Source organism: Orcinus orca, chromosome 11 (assembly GCF_937001465.1).
Source record: "Orcinus orca chromosome 11, mOrcOrc1.1, whole genome shotgun sequence".
NCBI classification, from domain to species: Eukaryota; Metazoa; Chordata; class Mammalia; order Artiodactyla; family Delphinidae; genus Orcinus; species Orcinus orca.
The window spans coordinates 88,195,239-88,212,471 of NC_064569.1; the positions used below are offsets into that span (position 1 = coordinate 88,195,239).

The 17,233-nt window shown below is 46.5% G+C and overlaps 1 protein-coding gene across 3 annotated transcripts in view; it reads left to right on the forward strand.

Annotated features, from left to right (window-relative positions):
• The window catches only part of ABTB3 (ankyrin repeat and BTB domain containing 3), a 307,439-nt gene that overhangs the window by 263,266 nt on the left and 26,940 nt on the right, over nt 1-17,233 (forward strand). For 2 of the 3 annotated variants that reach the window (XM_004269409.3, XM_004269410.3), the window contains 6 exons: nt 596-685; nt 2,673-2,774; nt 4,752-4,845; nt 4,962-5,097; nt 5,766-5,986; nt 7,436-7,614. In XM_004269409.3, coding sequence (XP_004269457.1) covers nt 596-685; nt 2,673-2,774; nt 4,752-4,845; nt 4,962-5,097; nt 5,766-5,986; nt 7,436-7,614 — 822 coding nt within the window. The remainder of the gene's footprint in view (nt 1-595; nt 686-2,672; nt 2,775-4,751; nt 4,846-4,961; nt 5,098-5,765; nt 5,987-7,435; nt 7,615-17,233) is intronic. The other variant, XM_033427550.2, reaches the window with a different exon arrangement.

Consider the following 17,233-nt stretch of genomic DNA (forward strand, 5'->3'; position numbering starts at 1 on the left):
TCTGTTGGTTGTGGTACTTTGTAATAAGCAGGAATCATGGGCAGATATGGAATTCCTGAAAGTCATTCCTCATTCCCTTGCCCTTTGCTTGTAAATGATAATGTCAAAGCTGACGTCGTGCTGGGGTCATACTCAGAGGCACCAATTTCCCTTGACACTGACCAGCAGCTCACATAGAGCAAAGATGACACTTATATTGTGAAAGAGAAAATGTCAAGGAAACAGTGTTTACCAATTAGATAGCTTAGGGCTGATATTGCAGAATCCAGAAAGTTCCTAAGAGCTTTCAGTTGAAACCAGCCACTTGTTTCAGCAAACACTTTTAGATCTGTTGCACCCTAAGGCAAACAAAAAATCCTCCGACTTAAGCCAAGATAAATGCAAAAATAAGGCAATGTATGTTTCCCTTCTTGCTTCCCTTTTGGTTTTCAAAATATGGAGGATTATGACCTTATAGGGCTGTACATTTACTTTAAAATACTGGATTTTGAGTACAGTTATAGCCTTCTTCACACAAGTAAGATTTTCCGTTTGTTTTGTCAAGTGACACAGCCACCTGGTAAACCTCCATTCTCTGGTTTTTAACTCACTGCAGGGCATGACCCCCCTGATGTACGCCTGCGTCCGCGGGGACGAGGCAATGGTTCAGATGCTGCTGGATGCCGGAGCTGACCTGAATGTGGAGGTGAGGGTGCAGAGGGCTGCAGGGCCCCTGGGCCTGGCAGTCCCTCGGGAAGGCGAGCAAAGAGAGGGGGGCTTTATCTCCCAAAGAGCCACCGCTGAGGGTGCTCAGTCCAGCAAATAGGTCAGACCAGCTTTTGGATTTCCTCCATCCTGAGGCCCCAGCCCAACCAAACTCCAAGGAGCTGCCCCAAAACATTTTTCATTTAAAAACAACCAACGAGGCCACAAGGAGCCCTAGCTTTTCCCTCAGTTCAGCTGTACCCAATCTCTGATTCTTCTTGCTGATCCATTCCTTCTGGGGTCGGGAAGAGAGAGCTCTCCTGAGCCATCAGCCCTTTCCTCTGCCAAATACAAAGTTGGTCCACGTACCCTGAGCTCAGGTGTAGCTCCCCCAGATCTTCCACCCTCCCCCACCGAATCCCGATTGGCTCACCCAGTTGGCCGGTTTAAACCACAGGTCTTAAAGCTAATTGCAAAGCTTCCATGAGGCAGTGTGGTATAGTGGAAAGCACACTCCCCGCAGGCTTTAGAATTTGACACATGGGTTCAAATTCTGACACTGCTGCATCTTAGTAACTTGCTTTTCTGCTTGGGCAAATAGTTTAACCTTCCTGAGCTTCGGTGTTCCCCTTTGCAAAATGGGAGAATAATCACACCCATCTCAGAGAGTTGTTGGAAGAAATAAATACAGAGTAGCATCAATTTAGGACTCAGTTATTATTGGTTCCTGCCCCCGCCAAGGCTTATAATAGGTAAAATTACACTTTTTGACCATGTTCTACGCTGACTTAAGACCCACTCTCACAAAAAAAAAAAAAAAAAAGACCCACTCTCTTCCGGCAGCCTAATATTGGCAGTCTCAGAAGCTGAGAAGATCGATTGACATGCTGCACTCCTAACTCAGCCACCCCAGGAAACTTTTTTTAGTTCAAAATTAGATGCTCTTGTAGTCTTAGTACTGTGGTTAAAAAAAAAAAGCATGCTTTATATTCATCTGAGGAAAGCAGGCAATAGACATGGTTTTGGATCCAGAACCATTTTGGATCTTATAAACTTCAGGTATTGGGGATTTTTTTTCCTGCTATGAATCCCCCAAGCACTGTGCACATCCCTGCAAAGGCTCGTCAACTTTGGGTCCTGGTGGGGTTCTCTGGTCCTCTAGCCCATCCCACAGCTCCCAGCTCAAGGTCCTCCCCCCGCCGGTGATTAATGAAATCAACTGCTATGAAAGCAGCAGGCATCGCGGCTATATGGCCCCAGGAATGTTTGGAAGAAAAGCCATGTGTAGGTGGCAATCCTGCAGGACCCTAACCTTTAGCTGTCCTGCAGCCTCTCTCTTGGCCTGGGGTGTTTTGAGGTCCCCATATGGGAAGGCCAGTATCAGATTGCTCATTCGTGGTGTGCCCAGGGAAGGTTTGTGCCTAGGTTTCCAGTAGCATGAGGGTCCTTGTCAACCAGGAAGCCAGCAGAAGAATGAAGTGAGGACAGTGTGGGGTGAGCTGTGACCAGATGGTGATGTCCTCCATCAGAAGGCTGGTGGTATTGCTTGGCTTGAAAGCTCGAAGCAGACCTCCCCCTGCACGGGGTTTGCCACTGCCAAGAATTTCCCCTAAAGATGTGGATGTGATGGTAGTGGCCTCACACTACCTGACATCCTGTAGCTCTCAGAAGCATCACCCTCCCTTAAGCAGGAAGAGGAAACAGGCAGGGGAGCAGGCTCATTGTAGCCACCATTACAGCTTCTCCAAGGCTCCTTAGAGGTGGTCAGAAATCATCCATTCAACTCTTTTCAGATGAGAAGCAAAGGAGTCCTTATTGTGACGGAGGATATAAAGTCACTACCCCACATCTCCAGTGTTTCCCGAGGCGCCTTCTAGGACGTCCTTTTGTACATATCTGGCCCACATGCCCAGCCACAGATAGGTCAGATTTGCTGGTCTAAGTATTGTGAAGGTCACATTTTGAAAATAACTTCAATTTGTTTATAGGTTGTCAGTACTCCTCATAAATATCCATCCGTCCACCCTGAGACCCGCCATTGGACGGCTCTGACTTTTGCTGTGTTGCATGGACATATTCCTGTAGTTCAGGTATTAACATATTTCCCTATCCACATCTGACCTTTAATTTTACCTCTTTCATGCAAATTTGTACCTCTCCCAGCATGCCTATTCCCTAAGAGATTCATATTGGTTAATTGCAGTTAAATATAGCACATTCATATCATATGAATGAAAATATTATATGTAATGCTCTATATGGCCTGGCTCTAACCAATATGAACTTAACACATACCCACATGCAGCCTCACACGCAGAGTGGCAAACTTATCAAGTTGTTCCCAGTTGCTCGGGGGTGGGGCCTGAGCTGTGATTTTGTGGATTTGTTCATTTTTGCTTGTTGTAACATGAACGTAAGACCTGGCTGGTGTGAGACCTTAGAACCTTCCCTTAGGTGTGACCCCAGTGTTTGCATAGAGTCTAGTGGTTTCCAACCACTGGAAAGAAACATCCAGGTCTCCAAGGGAGTGGTTCCAAAAGATACTTGCTTGGATCCCACTTATGGAGAAGCCCATCTGAGAGGTCTAGAGTAGGGTCTTCACATGTGTCTTCTGAAACAGCTCCCCGAGTATGTCCTCATCTGAGGTCCTCTGGGCACGAAAGTGTGTTTTGCCTGCACCTTCTCTGGCTGTTATAGAGTTGGTGTTCAATGAATACCCATCTAGTATATTCTAGATCTTAAGCTCGGTTTATTCTAGATCTTAAAACTTTACTTCATTGGAAAAAAGAGATCAGCACCCAGGTCCCTGACCACATCTGACCCCCTAATAAACGCTGAGCTTTGGGTACATCGGGAACTCACCTCCTTTTACGTGGTCCAAGCCTCTTAGAATTATGCAGAGCAGAAAATAGTGTGCTAGGGACCCCTAGGCAATGTTGGAGTGCCACAGGAATCCTTCGTTGTTTCCTAGGTCGTGGGAATCCTTAAGACAGATCCGAAGTCATGTTTCAGGAGGTTGAGTGTGTGACATGTCACACCAAGAGCTGGCTTCTTTCTGCCTGTAGAATGTCATGACCAGCCCACTCCTAGTGGAGGGATCTAAGAAAGGAGGGGTCAGAGGGTGGCCTAGTGGACACCAATGCCATCCCTTAACATGCAGTGGAATCCCCAGCCTTTAAATCAGGAATAGGAGCAGTGGGTAGCCAAGCAAAGCCAAACAGAAGTCAGGTCAGCTCTCTGCAGCAGGTGCACACATCATGGGATGCCAGGTAGGCAGCCCCTTCCTGGCTGTGCCCTCAGGTAGCCCTGAACAGGTAAGACAGATGTTTCCCCCTCATTTTACATCAGCGCTGCTGACAGCACGTTCACTGTGAGATCCAGCATGGACAGCATCTCTGTTTTTAGGAAGCCCAGATCTCTCAGAGATGCACAGAATGGAATCATATTCAGCAGCGCTCTTGGAAGCTCACTCTGCCACTTTACTCACTGATCTTGCTGGCCAGAAAACTCAGCATCTGCTGAGCTGTCCTCAGAGCCCTCCAGGATGTTCTAGAAGCGATTCTTGTCCTGGTTGGCCCTGGTGGTCCCCGAAGAGTTCTTCAGAACTCTTGGGTTGCTATGGCTCTAAGAGACCCCACTAATACTCTCCGAGGCTTTGTGTCACCGACCCCGAAAGGAAGTCCTCCAACACTCTGGTGCCACGAGCTTCTAGCTCAGTGCTTCTAGAAACTTTTAATATACATATAAATCACTTGGAGAACTTGCTGAAGTGCAGATTCCCATCATTCGGTCTGGGGTGGAGCCTCAGAGCCAGCATTTCAAACAAGCTCCCAGGGGATGCCGATGCTACTGTCCGTGGACCACAATTTGAGTGATCTGAGGCTCTAGAAGACACGAGAGGCTCTCGGTTTTTCCTCTGAGGTGCAATTGCCCTCCCCCGTGCACATGCTCACAGACCCAGAGGGAGGGCAGGAACACTGACGTCACACTGATTTCCGCCACCTTTTCCTGACGTCCCCTCGCATGCATGTCCTTTAAACGTCTCAATGGCCACTCTTCCTCCGCAGCTCCTCCTGGACGCTGGGGCCAAGGTGGAGGGCTCTGTGGAGCATGGCGAGGAGAACTATTCAGAAACGCCCCTCCAGCTCGCAGCCGCCGTAGGTAAGAGCTGCTGATGCTCACGCCAGCCAAGGGGCTCCAGCGCGCTGGCCCTTGATGTGTCTGTGACTGTGTGTTTGCTTGATTCTCTTATAAAACCCCCTTCTCTGGGCTTGCAGGAAATTTTGAGCTGGTTAGTTTGCTGTTGGAGCGTGGCGCGGACCCCCTGATAGGAACCATGTACAGGAATGGAATTTCTACCACCCCCCAGGGTGATATGAACTCTTTCAGCCAGGCCGCAGCCCACGGACACAGGTAGGCTAGGACGGCCCAAAGCCACGAGGTCCCAAGTGGTGCTTGTTAAAAATGTAGATTCCCAAGCCTACCCCAGACCCACTGTATCTCTGGATGTGGGACCCAGAGGCAGACCAGTCCTGGCCAGCCAGCTTCATGCAGCACACGTCCACTCAGACTGGCTTGTCTGGTCCTTTCCCAACCGGCTTTCCTATCACAGAGACGTCACTCTTTGCCAGGGTTGGTCAGCACTCATCCTATCACCTGTCGTGAAGTGAGAAGAATCCATTTTAAAGAATCGTAAAACCTCTCATGTTTGGTTACCTTCTGTCTACATTTCCTTCAGGATTTACCCCATCAGATTTTACTACACGTAACCCCAAGTGAAGCAAATTCACTATGGGGGGAGGGGAAACTGCAGGCAGACGGTTCTAGAACCTTCTAGATATTTGGGGAATGCACTTAGCTCCAAGTTGTCCTCAAGGAAACACAGCCAGACCTGCCCCACCATCTCTTCCATCCACCAAACGTAGCACCTGTGGTCAGGCCTCTGAAACCGCCACCCCGGAGTTGGTCCCGTCCTTCCCTTGTCCCAAGTGAGAGGTCTCCCCACGTCCCCTGCCTAGTCCCTGCCCTGGCACAGCCCTTCCATCTCTGAGTGTCTTCATCTCTGGGTTTATGATTGACAGGAATGTGTTCCGCAAACTGCTCGCTCAGCCAGAGAAGGAGAAGAGTGATATCCTGTCCCTGGAGGAGATTCTGGCCGAGGGGACAGACCTGGCAGAGACAGCCCCGCCCCCCCTGTGTGCCAGCCGCAACAGCAAGGCCAAACTCAGAGCCCTGAGGGAGGCCATGTATCACAGCGCTGAGCATGGCTACGTGGATGTCACAATTGATATCAGGAGCATAGGTCAGTCTGGGGACCCCCCAAGGCTGGGCACAGAGCTTTTGCCCAGCTCCAGGTCACACGCGCACACACACACACACACACGCACGCACGCACGCACACACACCCCACGCAGCCCAGGGAACTTCTCATTTGCTGGTTGGAGCACTTCCAGGCTAAGTTCCCACACCATCCCCATAGACAGCAGCATCCTGCCAGCCCCAAAGTCCCATCCTCAGGTCACCTTTCCACGATTCCCAAACTCTGGACCCTGAGTTAGAAATTTGAATCACCTGGGGAGCTTGTCTGAATACAGATTGCCAGGCCCTACACCCAGAGGCTCTGCTTTCAAGGGTCTGGATGGATAAAGGCTGGAAATCTTTATATTTAACAATCATCCCAGGTGGTTCCCAGTGGTTGGGGAATCGCTGCCTGAGAGCCCCCAAATCCATGAAGCGGCCGCCGGCACCAGCTAGGATGAGGGCATCTCTTCCCTAGCAAGGCTGCACCCACTTCAGGGGCAAAGCCACCCTCGGGCAAAGTTAGGGGTGGCTCTCCCTTGAGTGAGCTATGCCGGAGCCATCTCCTCCGTGCGTCTGGGGAACAGGCTGGCCTGGCCTTCACCCCTCTAATGGCGCTAGCCCCGGCCCAGACACAGCAGGATGGAGCACGGGCTGTAAACACAGGCTGTGGCAGCTCAGGGTAGGCTGAGGCCCCAAGGAGGGGCCCCCAGTGCTGTTCTGGAAACTGGTCTCTCTTGGAGGGTGGCCGTTTAGTGTGGCGGACGTTTATGTCATCACCCTGGGAGCCTGTGACGCTTGATTCTGAAGCTCGAGACCCTGAATCGTGTGCTTGTTATAAACAGTAGCGAGTGCCTCCGTCTCACAGTGAGGGGGGAGAAGCAAATCACAGCGATCAGCTGCTGGAGAGGCTTCTGTCCAGGGAGAGAGACCTGATGAAGTGCCTGCAGGTGGAAATGTCGTTTTGCACATGGGGGCAGCAGCAGCATCCTCCCGTGTCTTCACATTCAGATGGAAATACCTGCCCTGACCAGAGCAGCGGATGGTGAGGTTTCACCACCTCTAAGCTCTGGGCACGGATGTAGAGGGGATGGAGACGAAGGAAGTCAGAACTCAGAAGGATGGGATCTGCATAAAGAGTGTGCATTAGAATTCCAATATTCTACACAAGGATTATACCTTGTAAAATGCAGCCCCTAATAACGTGAGTAGCGTGCAGAACTAAACACCCATAGTTAAGGGAATCGAATTACGACCTTTAATTTCAACTTCTGCGGGTCTTTGGGGGGAAAAAAAAGCAACACTGGCTCTATTCATTGAAAGGCAGGCTCTTGGTCTCATGATGTGGTAATGTCCCCCGGAAAGGCCAGCTTCCAGATAAAAACACGCCTTCTCCTCTGGTTGTTTTCTGCCCTCCCCTCCCCTCCCCCACCCCCACCTGCCCCCTTTCCAGGTGTTCCGTGGACCCTGCACACCTGGCTGGAGTCTTTGCGGATCGCCTTCCAGCAGCACCGCCGGCCTCTCATTCAGTGCCTGTTGAAGGAGTTTAAGACCATTCAGGAGGAAGAGTACACGGAGGAGCTCGTCACCCAGGGCCTGCCCCTCATGTTCGAGATCTTGAAAGCCAGCAAGGTACGAGGGCTTAATGCCGTTGTGCTTGTGGGCAGAGAGCAAGGCTGGGGGCTCTGATCTCCATGCTCCCTGAGCCTGACCCTGTCCCACGGAGTGGGGGGGGGCTGCCTGCAGTCACAGCGCTGGCACAAATGTACCCCAGCTGGTTACAGCTATTTGTAGAGCCTTTCATGGGGCAGCCGCTTTACTGAACACCTGTTACGTCCCAAGGCACTTGGGCACGTGGGACAAAGTAAAAGATACCTTCCAGCCTGGGGAATTTGCATGAAAGCTGGGGAGCTAAAGCCCACCCATGGGCCCCAAGGACATCTGAGGTGGTTTGTGAAACAATGTTAAATTGGGTGGCACAGGCTCTGAGGGGTGTGAGATGCTCAGGGAAGGCGTCACTGAGGCGCTGAGACCAGGGCAGGCCTGGATGGACATTAGGAACCCAGCAGGAAGAGAGGAATGGGTGTAGCTCTCTAGGTCGACAGGATGCAGACCTGCCAAGGTCCCTGGAAAGCCAGGCCCTGAGAAGGCTTTTCAGGTCTGAGGATCACATGAGCCTAGCGCTTGAGGCTCACGCCTTCCTCAAGGGCCTCTGAATTCCTGCTGGCACTATGTTCCCAGCAACAGGGAAATGCCGCAACCCCTTCACAATAGGCTTTGCAGGCCCCGGGGGTCCTAAGATAGTGGGAGCCTGTGAAGTGTCAGGGAAGTAGGCAGGCCTCCGAACCAAAAGGGCAGCGTGGGTTCCCCTGCCAGGCTTGGCCAACAAGCTGTCACGAGTGGAGAGGGGGAGCAGCCTTCTCCAGGTGGCAGGGATGGCCCCGCAGCAAAGCAGCCTCAGCAACACACCCAGCTGCTCCCTGAGCCTTGGAGCACCTGGCCTGGGGTCCAGAGCGGGTCCCATTAGGTATTCTCATTAGCACCAGAGTCTCAGCCTCTGGGGGCTGGATTTGTGCTTGATGTCAGGCCCCACCGAGACCCAAAATGGGAGGAGGTGTGCCGGCCCTCGGGTAATGAGCCTCAGTGATTCCACAAAGAGCAAAACCTGCTGGAAGTATTTCAAAACCAAACTCTCCCTGCCCCTCACCCCGCAACTTGAAAAATAAATAAATAAGGCCTGAAACCACCTTAGTGAAAAATCATTGCTAGGTCTGTTCCCAGGGTCTTGGTGTTCTAATTGGATTTTGGTTTGGTTTGGTTTTTGTCTCTTCTACGGGCTGTAGTGGGAGTTCCAGAAATTACTAAGGCATCCTATGTCTTGAGGAAAGCTAATCTATGGATTTTTTAAAGTAAACTTCACTTTGAAGAATGAGATACATCAGAAAAGTGCCCAGATCGTAACTATAGATCCTAATGAATTTTCACAAGGTAAACTTACCTGTGTGGTCAGCATCCAGACTGAGAAATGGAACATTGCTAGCACGCCAGCAGGCCCCTTATACCCCACTCAGCCACCACCCGGAAAGGGCAGCCAACAGCCTCTGAAAGTAGCAGCTGGAGGCCTGGAAGAAGCCAGGGGCCTTTGGCAGATGTGGACTAGAGCCTGCTCCCTGTCAGCTGTACTGATCTTGGAGGGTGGGGGGAGCCAGGGATGGGGCAGGAGCAGCACGTGGTCAGGAGGGGGGGCAAGTCTGGGGAAAAGGGTGCTTTCAAGAGTCAAGTTTGCCCATGACGGGGGAGGTGGTCAATGGTAACCCCTACTGGTGAGATGTGGTATTACACCACCATGTACACTGACCACAGGGGACAAAGAGGTGATCAATTTCCCTTGGCTGCCGGGGCAAGTCAAGCAGTCCCCAAACATGGTGATGTTCCTGGGGTCAAAAGATGTCTAGAGAGAGATGGTGGCAGAGAAGTTCAGAGAGTTGAGAAAGTGCTGCAAAGCTCTGCCTTCAGAAAGTGTCCTATTGGAGGAAAGGAGTAGCCATGCATCACACAACTAGCTAGCATTGTCCCTTCTCCCTCCATTAACGGATTCCTGTTCAAATCATGTCTGCTGTTCTGTGGGCACAAATACCTTGTTCTATCAGAGTAGTGGGTAAGAATATAGAATTCCTGTAAATAAATCCACTTTATGGTCAACTCACAGAAATACAGCCATCCTGTAAAGTGAGGCAATGCCTTCTCCGCATCCGTGACTCTTGCTCGGTCGTACGTTACTTGAAATCTAGTTGCAGATGTGCTTTTTTGCCCCCAGTTATAAATTTTATCTTTAAAAGGGTTCAGTGTCTCTAGAGTTCCCCAGGAGTAGAACAATACAGTCATTTTTTAAAATACATCTATTTAAAGAGAGCTTCTGGCCCGTTTCTCCCACACAGAACTCTGGGCATTTATTCATTCTGTAGTCATGAGTGCCTCCTAGGCTACAGGGGTGACAGGACCTTCTTTACCTTCTTTATGGAACTTACTGTGGCCAGGGGAGGGGCAGACACATAGTACGCAAGGAAATACATCAGCAAAAGAGAGTGAGAGCATGATAAATGCTATGAAAAAAATGAACTTGGACAACGCTGTAGTCTCTGGTGCAAGGTCTAATTTAGAGAGGATGGTAAGAAAAGTCTCCCAGAGGAGGGAACATGTGAACAACCACCTAAGTGAGGAAAAGCTTCCAGCCACGCAGAGGTCTGGAGGGAAAGCATTCCAAGTGGGGGAACTGCAGGAGCTCACGCTCCAGGTGGGAACGTGCTTGATGTGCTGGGGCAGCAGGAAGCTGCGGGACACAGGAGAAAGTGTAGGAGATGAAATCAAATGGCACGGAGCCTTTCTCAGAACATGGTGGACATTTGGGGTTTCTCTCCACGTGAACTGAATAGAACAACGCTGGAGGCTTTAGCCTCCAGCGTTGTTCTATTCAGTTCACGTGGAGAGAAAAAAAAGACAAAACACATAGCTCATGTCCAGGGTGAGACATAAGCTATGTGTTTTGGGTTTTTTTTTCTTTGTGGTTTATACACGTTTTTAGGGGGGTTTCCCACTGTTTTAAAATTGAGTTTTGTAAATTAAACTTTTTATTTTGAGACAATTGTAGAGTCACATGCAGTTGTATGAAAACATACAGAGAGATACTTCATTTTCCCCATTGGCAATATCTTGCAAAATGACAGTTAAATAGCACAACCAAGATATTGACATGATATAGTAAACATGCAGAAAACTCCCATCACCATAAGGATCCCTCATGTTGCCCTTTTACAGCCACACCCGTATCTCTTCTGCCCTCACTCCCTCCTTATGCCCCGGTAACCACTAATCCGGTCTCCATTTCTCTAATTTTGTCATTTCAAGAATGTGATTTAAATGGAATCATACAGTATGTAACTTTTTAGGATTGGATTTTCTCACTCAGCCTAATTCTCTGAAGATTCTTCCAGGTCGTTGCATGTGTTGATAGTTTGATTCTTTCTATTGCTGACTAGTACTCCGTGGTATGGACAGATCACAGTTTATTAACCACTCACCACTGAAGGACATCTGAGTTGTTTCCAGTTCTGAGCTATTACAAATAAAGCTGTTTAAACATTCCTGCACAGGTTTTTGATATGAATATAAGTCTTCATTTCTCTGGGATAAATGCTCAGGAGTGCCACTGCTGGATTGTATGGAAGTTGCATGTTTAGTTTTTAAAGAAACTGCTAAACTGGTTTTGAGAGTGGCTGCACCATTTTACATTCCCACCAGCAAAGTATGGGTAATGAAGTTTCTCCACATCCTCCCTGTTTGATGCTACTGCTATTTTTTATATTAGCCATTCTGGTAGATGTATAAGTGGTATCTCATTGTGGTTTTAATTTGCATTTCCCTAAATGGCTAATGATGTTGAACATATTTTCATGTGTTTATTTGCCATCTGTATATCCTCTTCAGTGAAATGTCTCTTTGTGTCTTTTGCCCGTGTTCTAATTAAATTGTTTGGTTTTTCACTGTTGAATTTTGAGAGTTCTTTGTAAATTCTAGAAAATAGTCTTTTGTCAGATACATGGTTTGCAAATACTTTCTCCCACTCTGCAGCTTGTCTTCTTATCCTCTTAACAGGGTCTTTCATGGAGCTTCCATTTCGAGGAAGTCCAGTTTAAGTTTTTCCTTTTATGGAGCTTATGCTTTTGATGACAAGTATTAGAATGCTTTGCCTAGCCCTAAATCATGAAGATTTCCTCCTGCATTTTTCTCCTAGAATTTTTATAGTTTTCTGTTTTACGCTGAAGTCTGTGATTCATTTTCATTTTGAGTTAATTTTTGTATGAAATGCAGGACTCAGAGCAAAGTTGTTTTGTTTTTGTTTTGCCAGTGGATGTTCAATTGCTCCAGCACCATTTGTTGAAAAGACTATCTCTCTTTCATCAAATTACTATTGCAACTTTGTCAAGTCAGTTGGGCATATTTGTGTGGGTCTGTTTCTGAGTTTTCCATTCTGTTCCATTGATCTATGTGTCTGTCCCTCCACCATTACCACACAGTCTTAATTACTATAGCTATAAAATAAATCTTGAAATTGGGTAAATTTGTTCCTTCCATTTTATTCTTCTTTCACAAAATGAATTTAGCTATGTTAGTTCTTTGCCTTTCCATATAAATTTTGGAACAAATTTGCTATATGAACAACAACAGAAATCTTGCTGAGACTGATAGGAATTGTGTTAAACCTCTATATCAGTTTAGGGAGAATTGACATCTTTTCTATGTTAAGTCTTTCAATCCATAAACGTGTTAGTCTCTTGGTGTCTTTAGATCTTCTTTGATTTCTTTCATCAATATTGTGAGTTTTCAGGGTACAAGTCCTGGACATGTTTTTTTCTCTTTTTTTTTTGCTGTACGTGGGCCTCTCACTGTTGTGGCCTCTCCCGTGGCGGAGGCGGAGCACAGGCTCCGGACCCGCAGGCCCAGCAGCCATGGCTCACGGGCCTAGCCGCTCCGCGGTATGTGGGATCCTCCCGGACTGGGGCACGAACCCATGTCCCCTGCATCGGCAGGCGGACTCTCAACCACTGCGCCACCAGGGAAGCCCCTGGACATGTTTTATTAGACTTACACATAACTATTTCTCTTTTTTTAACAATTGTAAATGGTGTTATATTTTTAATTTTTTGTCCATGTGTTCATTGCTAGCATATGGAAATACAATTGATTTTTGTACGTTTATCTCGTATCCTGTGACCTTGCTGAACTCATTTATTAGTTCTAGGAGTTTTTTGCAGATTTATTGGGATTTTTCTACTTAGATAATCATGTAATCTGCAAGTAGAGATGGTTTCATTTCTTCCTTTTCAATCTGGTCTTGGAGATTTCTTTAAGGGAAGTTTTTTAAATTATAAATTCAATTTCTTTAATAGTTACAGAGCTATTCAAATTATCTACTTAATATTGAGTGAGGTGGGGTACTTTGTGTTTTTCAGGGAATTGGTCCGTTTCATCTACGTTGTCAAATGTATGTGTGTAGAGTTGCTCATCACATTCCCTTATTACCCTTCTGATGTCTACAGAGTCTGTAGTGATAGCCCCTGTTTCATTCTTGATTTTGTTAATTTGTGTCTTCTCTCTCTGCTACTCTTCTTTTTTAAGTTTCATTGATTGCTGCTCTTATCTTTATTATTTGCTTGCTTTGGACTTGTTTTGCTTTTCTTTTTTTTTCTTATTTTGTTTTTCTTTTTCCAGGTTCTTTAGGTAGAAGCTTAGAATATTTATTTGAGACCTTTCCTCTTGTCTTATGTATGCATATCTTTCTCAGCACTACTCTGGCTGTGTACCACAAAATTTGATACCTTTTATTCTCATTTTCATTCAGTTCAGTGTGTTTTTTATTTCCCTTGGAACTTCCTTTTTGACTTATGAATTATTTAGAAATGTGTTGTTTAGTTTCCAAGTATTTGGAGATTTTCCTGTTATCTTTCTGTTATTGATTTCTAGGTTGATTCCATTGTGGTCAGAGAACACAGTCTGTATTATTTCAATCCTTTTAAAATTTTGAGGTTGGTTTTATGGCCCAGGATATGGTCTATCTTGGTTTCACGGGCACTTAAAAAGAATGTTTTCAGAAATTCCCTGGTGGTCCAGTGGTTAGGACTCAGTGCTTTCACTGCCGGGAACCTGGGTTCAATCCCTGGCCTGGGAACTAAAATCCCACAAGCCATGCAATGTGGCCAAAAAAAAGAAAAGACTGTTTTCTGCCATTGTTGAGTGGAGTGTTTCCATAACTGTCGATAAGACCCTGTTGGTTGATGGTATTGTTGAGTTCTTCCATTGCCTACAGATTTTCTGTCTAGTTATTCTATCAGTTGAGAAAGAACCCAACTGTAATTGTGGGTTTGTCTATTTCTTCTTTTGGTTCTGTCAGTTTTTGATTCACATATTTTGCAGATCTGTTGTTTGGTACATACACATTTAGGACTGCAATATCTTCTTGGTGAATTAACCCTTTTATCATTATATAATGCCCCTCTCTGCTTCTGCTAATTTTCCTTGCTCTGACATCTACTTTATCTAATATTTATATAGCCACTCCTGCTTTCCTTTGATTAATGTTCATGTGATATATTTTTTCCATCCTTTACTGTCACCTTGCCTGTTTTATTAGATTTGAAGTGACTTTCTTGTAAAAAGCATATAGTTGGGCTTTTCATCCACTCTGCCTATCTCTGTTTTTTTAATTGGTATATTGAGACCATTTATATTTTACTCAGTTATTGCTACTTTAGGGCTTAAGCCTGCCATCTTATTTTGGGTTTTCTGTTTGGTCTCTCTGTCTTTTTTCTCTTTTCTTTTTATGCCTTCTTGTGGAGTTACTTGAACACTTTTTAAATTCCATTTTTATATGTCTGTAATGTTTTTGATTGTATGCCTTTGTATAGTTTTTCTAGTGGTTGCTTGCAGTATTATAGTGTGTGTGTGTGTGTGTGTGTGTGTGTGTGTGTATAACATCATAGACTACTGGTGTCTTCATTTTACCAGTTCAAGTAAAGTACAGAAACATTACTTCCCTTTATGTCCCTTTACCTCCCCCATTTATGACATAATTGTCTTTAAATATTTCATCTACATATTTAGAACCACATCAGACACTTACAATTTTTGCATCAACCATCAAACATAATTAGGAAACTCAAGAGAAGAAAGAAAACCTATTATGTTTATCCATATTTTTGTTTACCATGTTCTTTCTTCCTGATGTCCCAAGATTCCTTCCTCTATCCTTTCTGTTTAGAGAACTTTCTTCAGCTATTCTTTTAGGGTAGGTCTCCTGGTGACAAATTCTTTGAGTTTTCCTTCATCTGATAATGTCTGATTTCCCTTTCATTCCTCAAGGGTATTTCCACTGATATTTTTCTTTAAATCAATTTGCCTTCCATTAAATGTAGTTAGAAAGGAAACATTGTATTACTACCATGAATTGAAAACCTTCCTCACTTGACATGAATAAAAGGTGCATATCAAAACATATGGATGACTATTTAAAAGCACTTGAGTTCATTGTGTGTTCAATTTCATCTTGTGCACAACTCCAGTGGGGCTACATGCTGACCTCGCAGAATCCTCTGGAGGCGGGGACACTTCCCACCTCCACCTTTCCCAGGGGTGTGGCAGCGCAGAGCAGCTCACTGCTCACAGGTCAGTGCATCCTGCAAGGGAGGGGCCTCTGTAGGGAAGAGTCAGTCGCTGTTGACAGTGGACTGAGGCAGAGAACTCCCTGCCAGTGTCCCCAGATAGTAACAGTAATTCCGCATTCTCTTGATTCTGAGACACAGCTTTTTCCACCTTCCAATATTTCTCAAGTTAAATGGATCTTAAAAATGGGTGTGTGTGTTTAATGTGGTGAGTTTCTTTTTCCTCTTCCTAAAAGCTGCCATTAATTTTATGACATTTTAGGGTCTAGAAAAATAGGCATTTGTCTGAATTATGGGAAATTGCTGTTTTGGGGGTTAAAAATGGTCAAATCTCAGCACTTTCCTTTGGTTCAGCAGTATATTGGGATGTGTTATCCTTTTTAGCTCTCATAGCAACCTCACAAAGCAGGTAGTTTTAATCCACTTTAGAAGAGAATACCAAAACCCAGAGAGGCCGAGTCACTTTCCTAAGGTCACAGAGCTAGTGGGTGAGGAACCAGGACTGGGACCCAGTCCCATCTGGCCCCCTTGTCCAGGTTTTTACCACTGTGTAGAACCCCCGCCTAAGCCACCTGAAAAGGACCTTTGGGATCAATCCTAGCACTCCTTTGTGAAGAAGAGAAGGTGTTTCAGTATCTTTTTAGGAGAGGAGTGAGGGGTTAGAGGAGGAGAGGAAGGATGTCAGCCCCAAAATCCACAGGAATCCATCTCAGGGGAGTCTCCTGGTAACCCTGGTGTTAGGAACTTGGCTTCATTCCTGTCTAGTTCTATGTAGCCGCACAGTTCCGAGCCCCGAGGACCCAAGTTCACCCCACGAGCACACATACCCAGCATTTTCCGTGAGAAACCTGAATTCCAGGTCCCCAGCGGCAGGCCAATAACAACTGCTAACCGGCTGCCATGTACATGAGCCTGGCCAGACCCACCTCTCCCAGCCCAGGCCTCCCAGGTCAGGGCCTACATGCTGAGGCTGGCCTGCTGCCCCTGGGGCTTGAGCCTTGTGGCCCTTTGAGCTAAAAGCGCCATGCTTAAATGTGTCGCTCAGAGGAGAGCGTCAGCGTCTGTCCCAGCACAGCCACCCAACCCACGCCCACCCCCAGAATACAGTGAGCCTCAAGCTTGGCTAATTCCAGCCACTGTCTTCAGGTTTGGGTCCAGAGCTAACCAAATCCTTAGGGTAGACCAACCCCACAAGAGTTGTTCACTTATACGAATTACAGCGTGCCAGGGAAGCAGAGTGAATTATCCCAACAATCCCACAGTCTGGAGGAAGTGCACAGAAAAGGGCACAGAGCAGACACCTCGACAAACACAGATGAGTTCAAGGACACAGTGGGGCGACTTCTCTTAGGGTTCTCATCTCTGAAAGAGAAGCGGCCAGAAAGCCTCGGAAATGGCAGCATCTTTGGTGCTGGCGTCGGGCTCATCAACACCATCCTTCACACAGTGTCCAGCCCTCAGGGTCTAGCCAGTGCCTGGTGCTTAGCAGATGCTCAATAAATATTTTGAAGAAAATTCATGAGTGGATGAAAGCATAGCTTAGCGCATGAGGGAACGTTTACATTCACGAAACCTTTGGGGGATGAATGAGTCAAGCCTAGGGAACTGTTGATGACCCGTCTTCTTTCCCTTTCTCTCCTGAACTTTTAGTGCTTTCATCATAATTTTCCTATTTCCTCATTGGGAAGCTTTTCTTATAATCATAGACTTCATTTTTTGGAGTGACTTTAGATTTACAGAAAAATGGAGAAGATAGCACAGAGAGTTCCCATACAACCCCTCACCTGCTTCCCCCAGTATGAACATCCTGCATTAGTGTGGTACATTTGTTATAATCAGTGAACCAACATGGATACGTTATTGTTAGCTAAATACTTTATACCTGTTTCCTCGGTTTTTATCTAGTGTCTTTTTCTGCTCCGGGACACCAGGTTGCCTTTAGTCGTCGTGCCTCCTTAAGCTCCTCTTGGCTGAGACAGTTTCTCAGATTTGCCTTGTTTTTGATGACCATGACCGTTTCTGAGGAGTACTGGTCA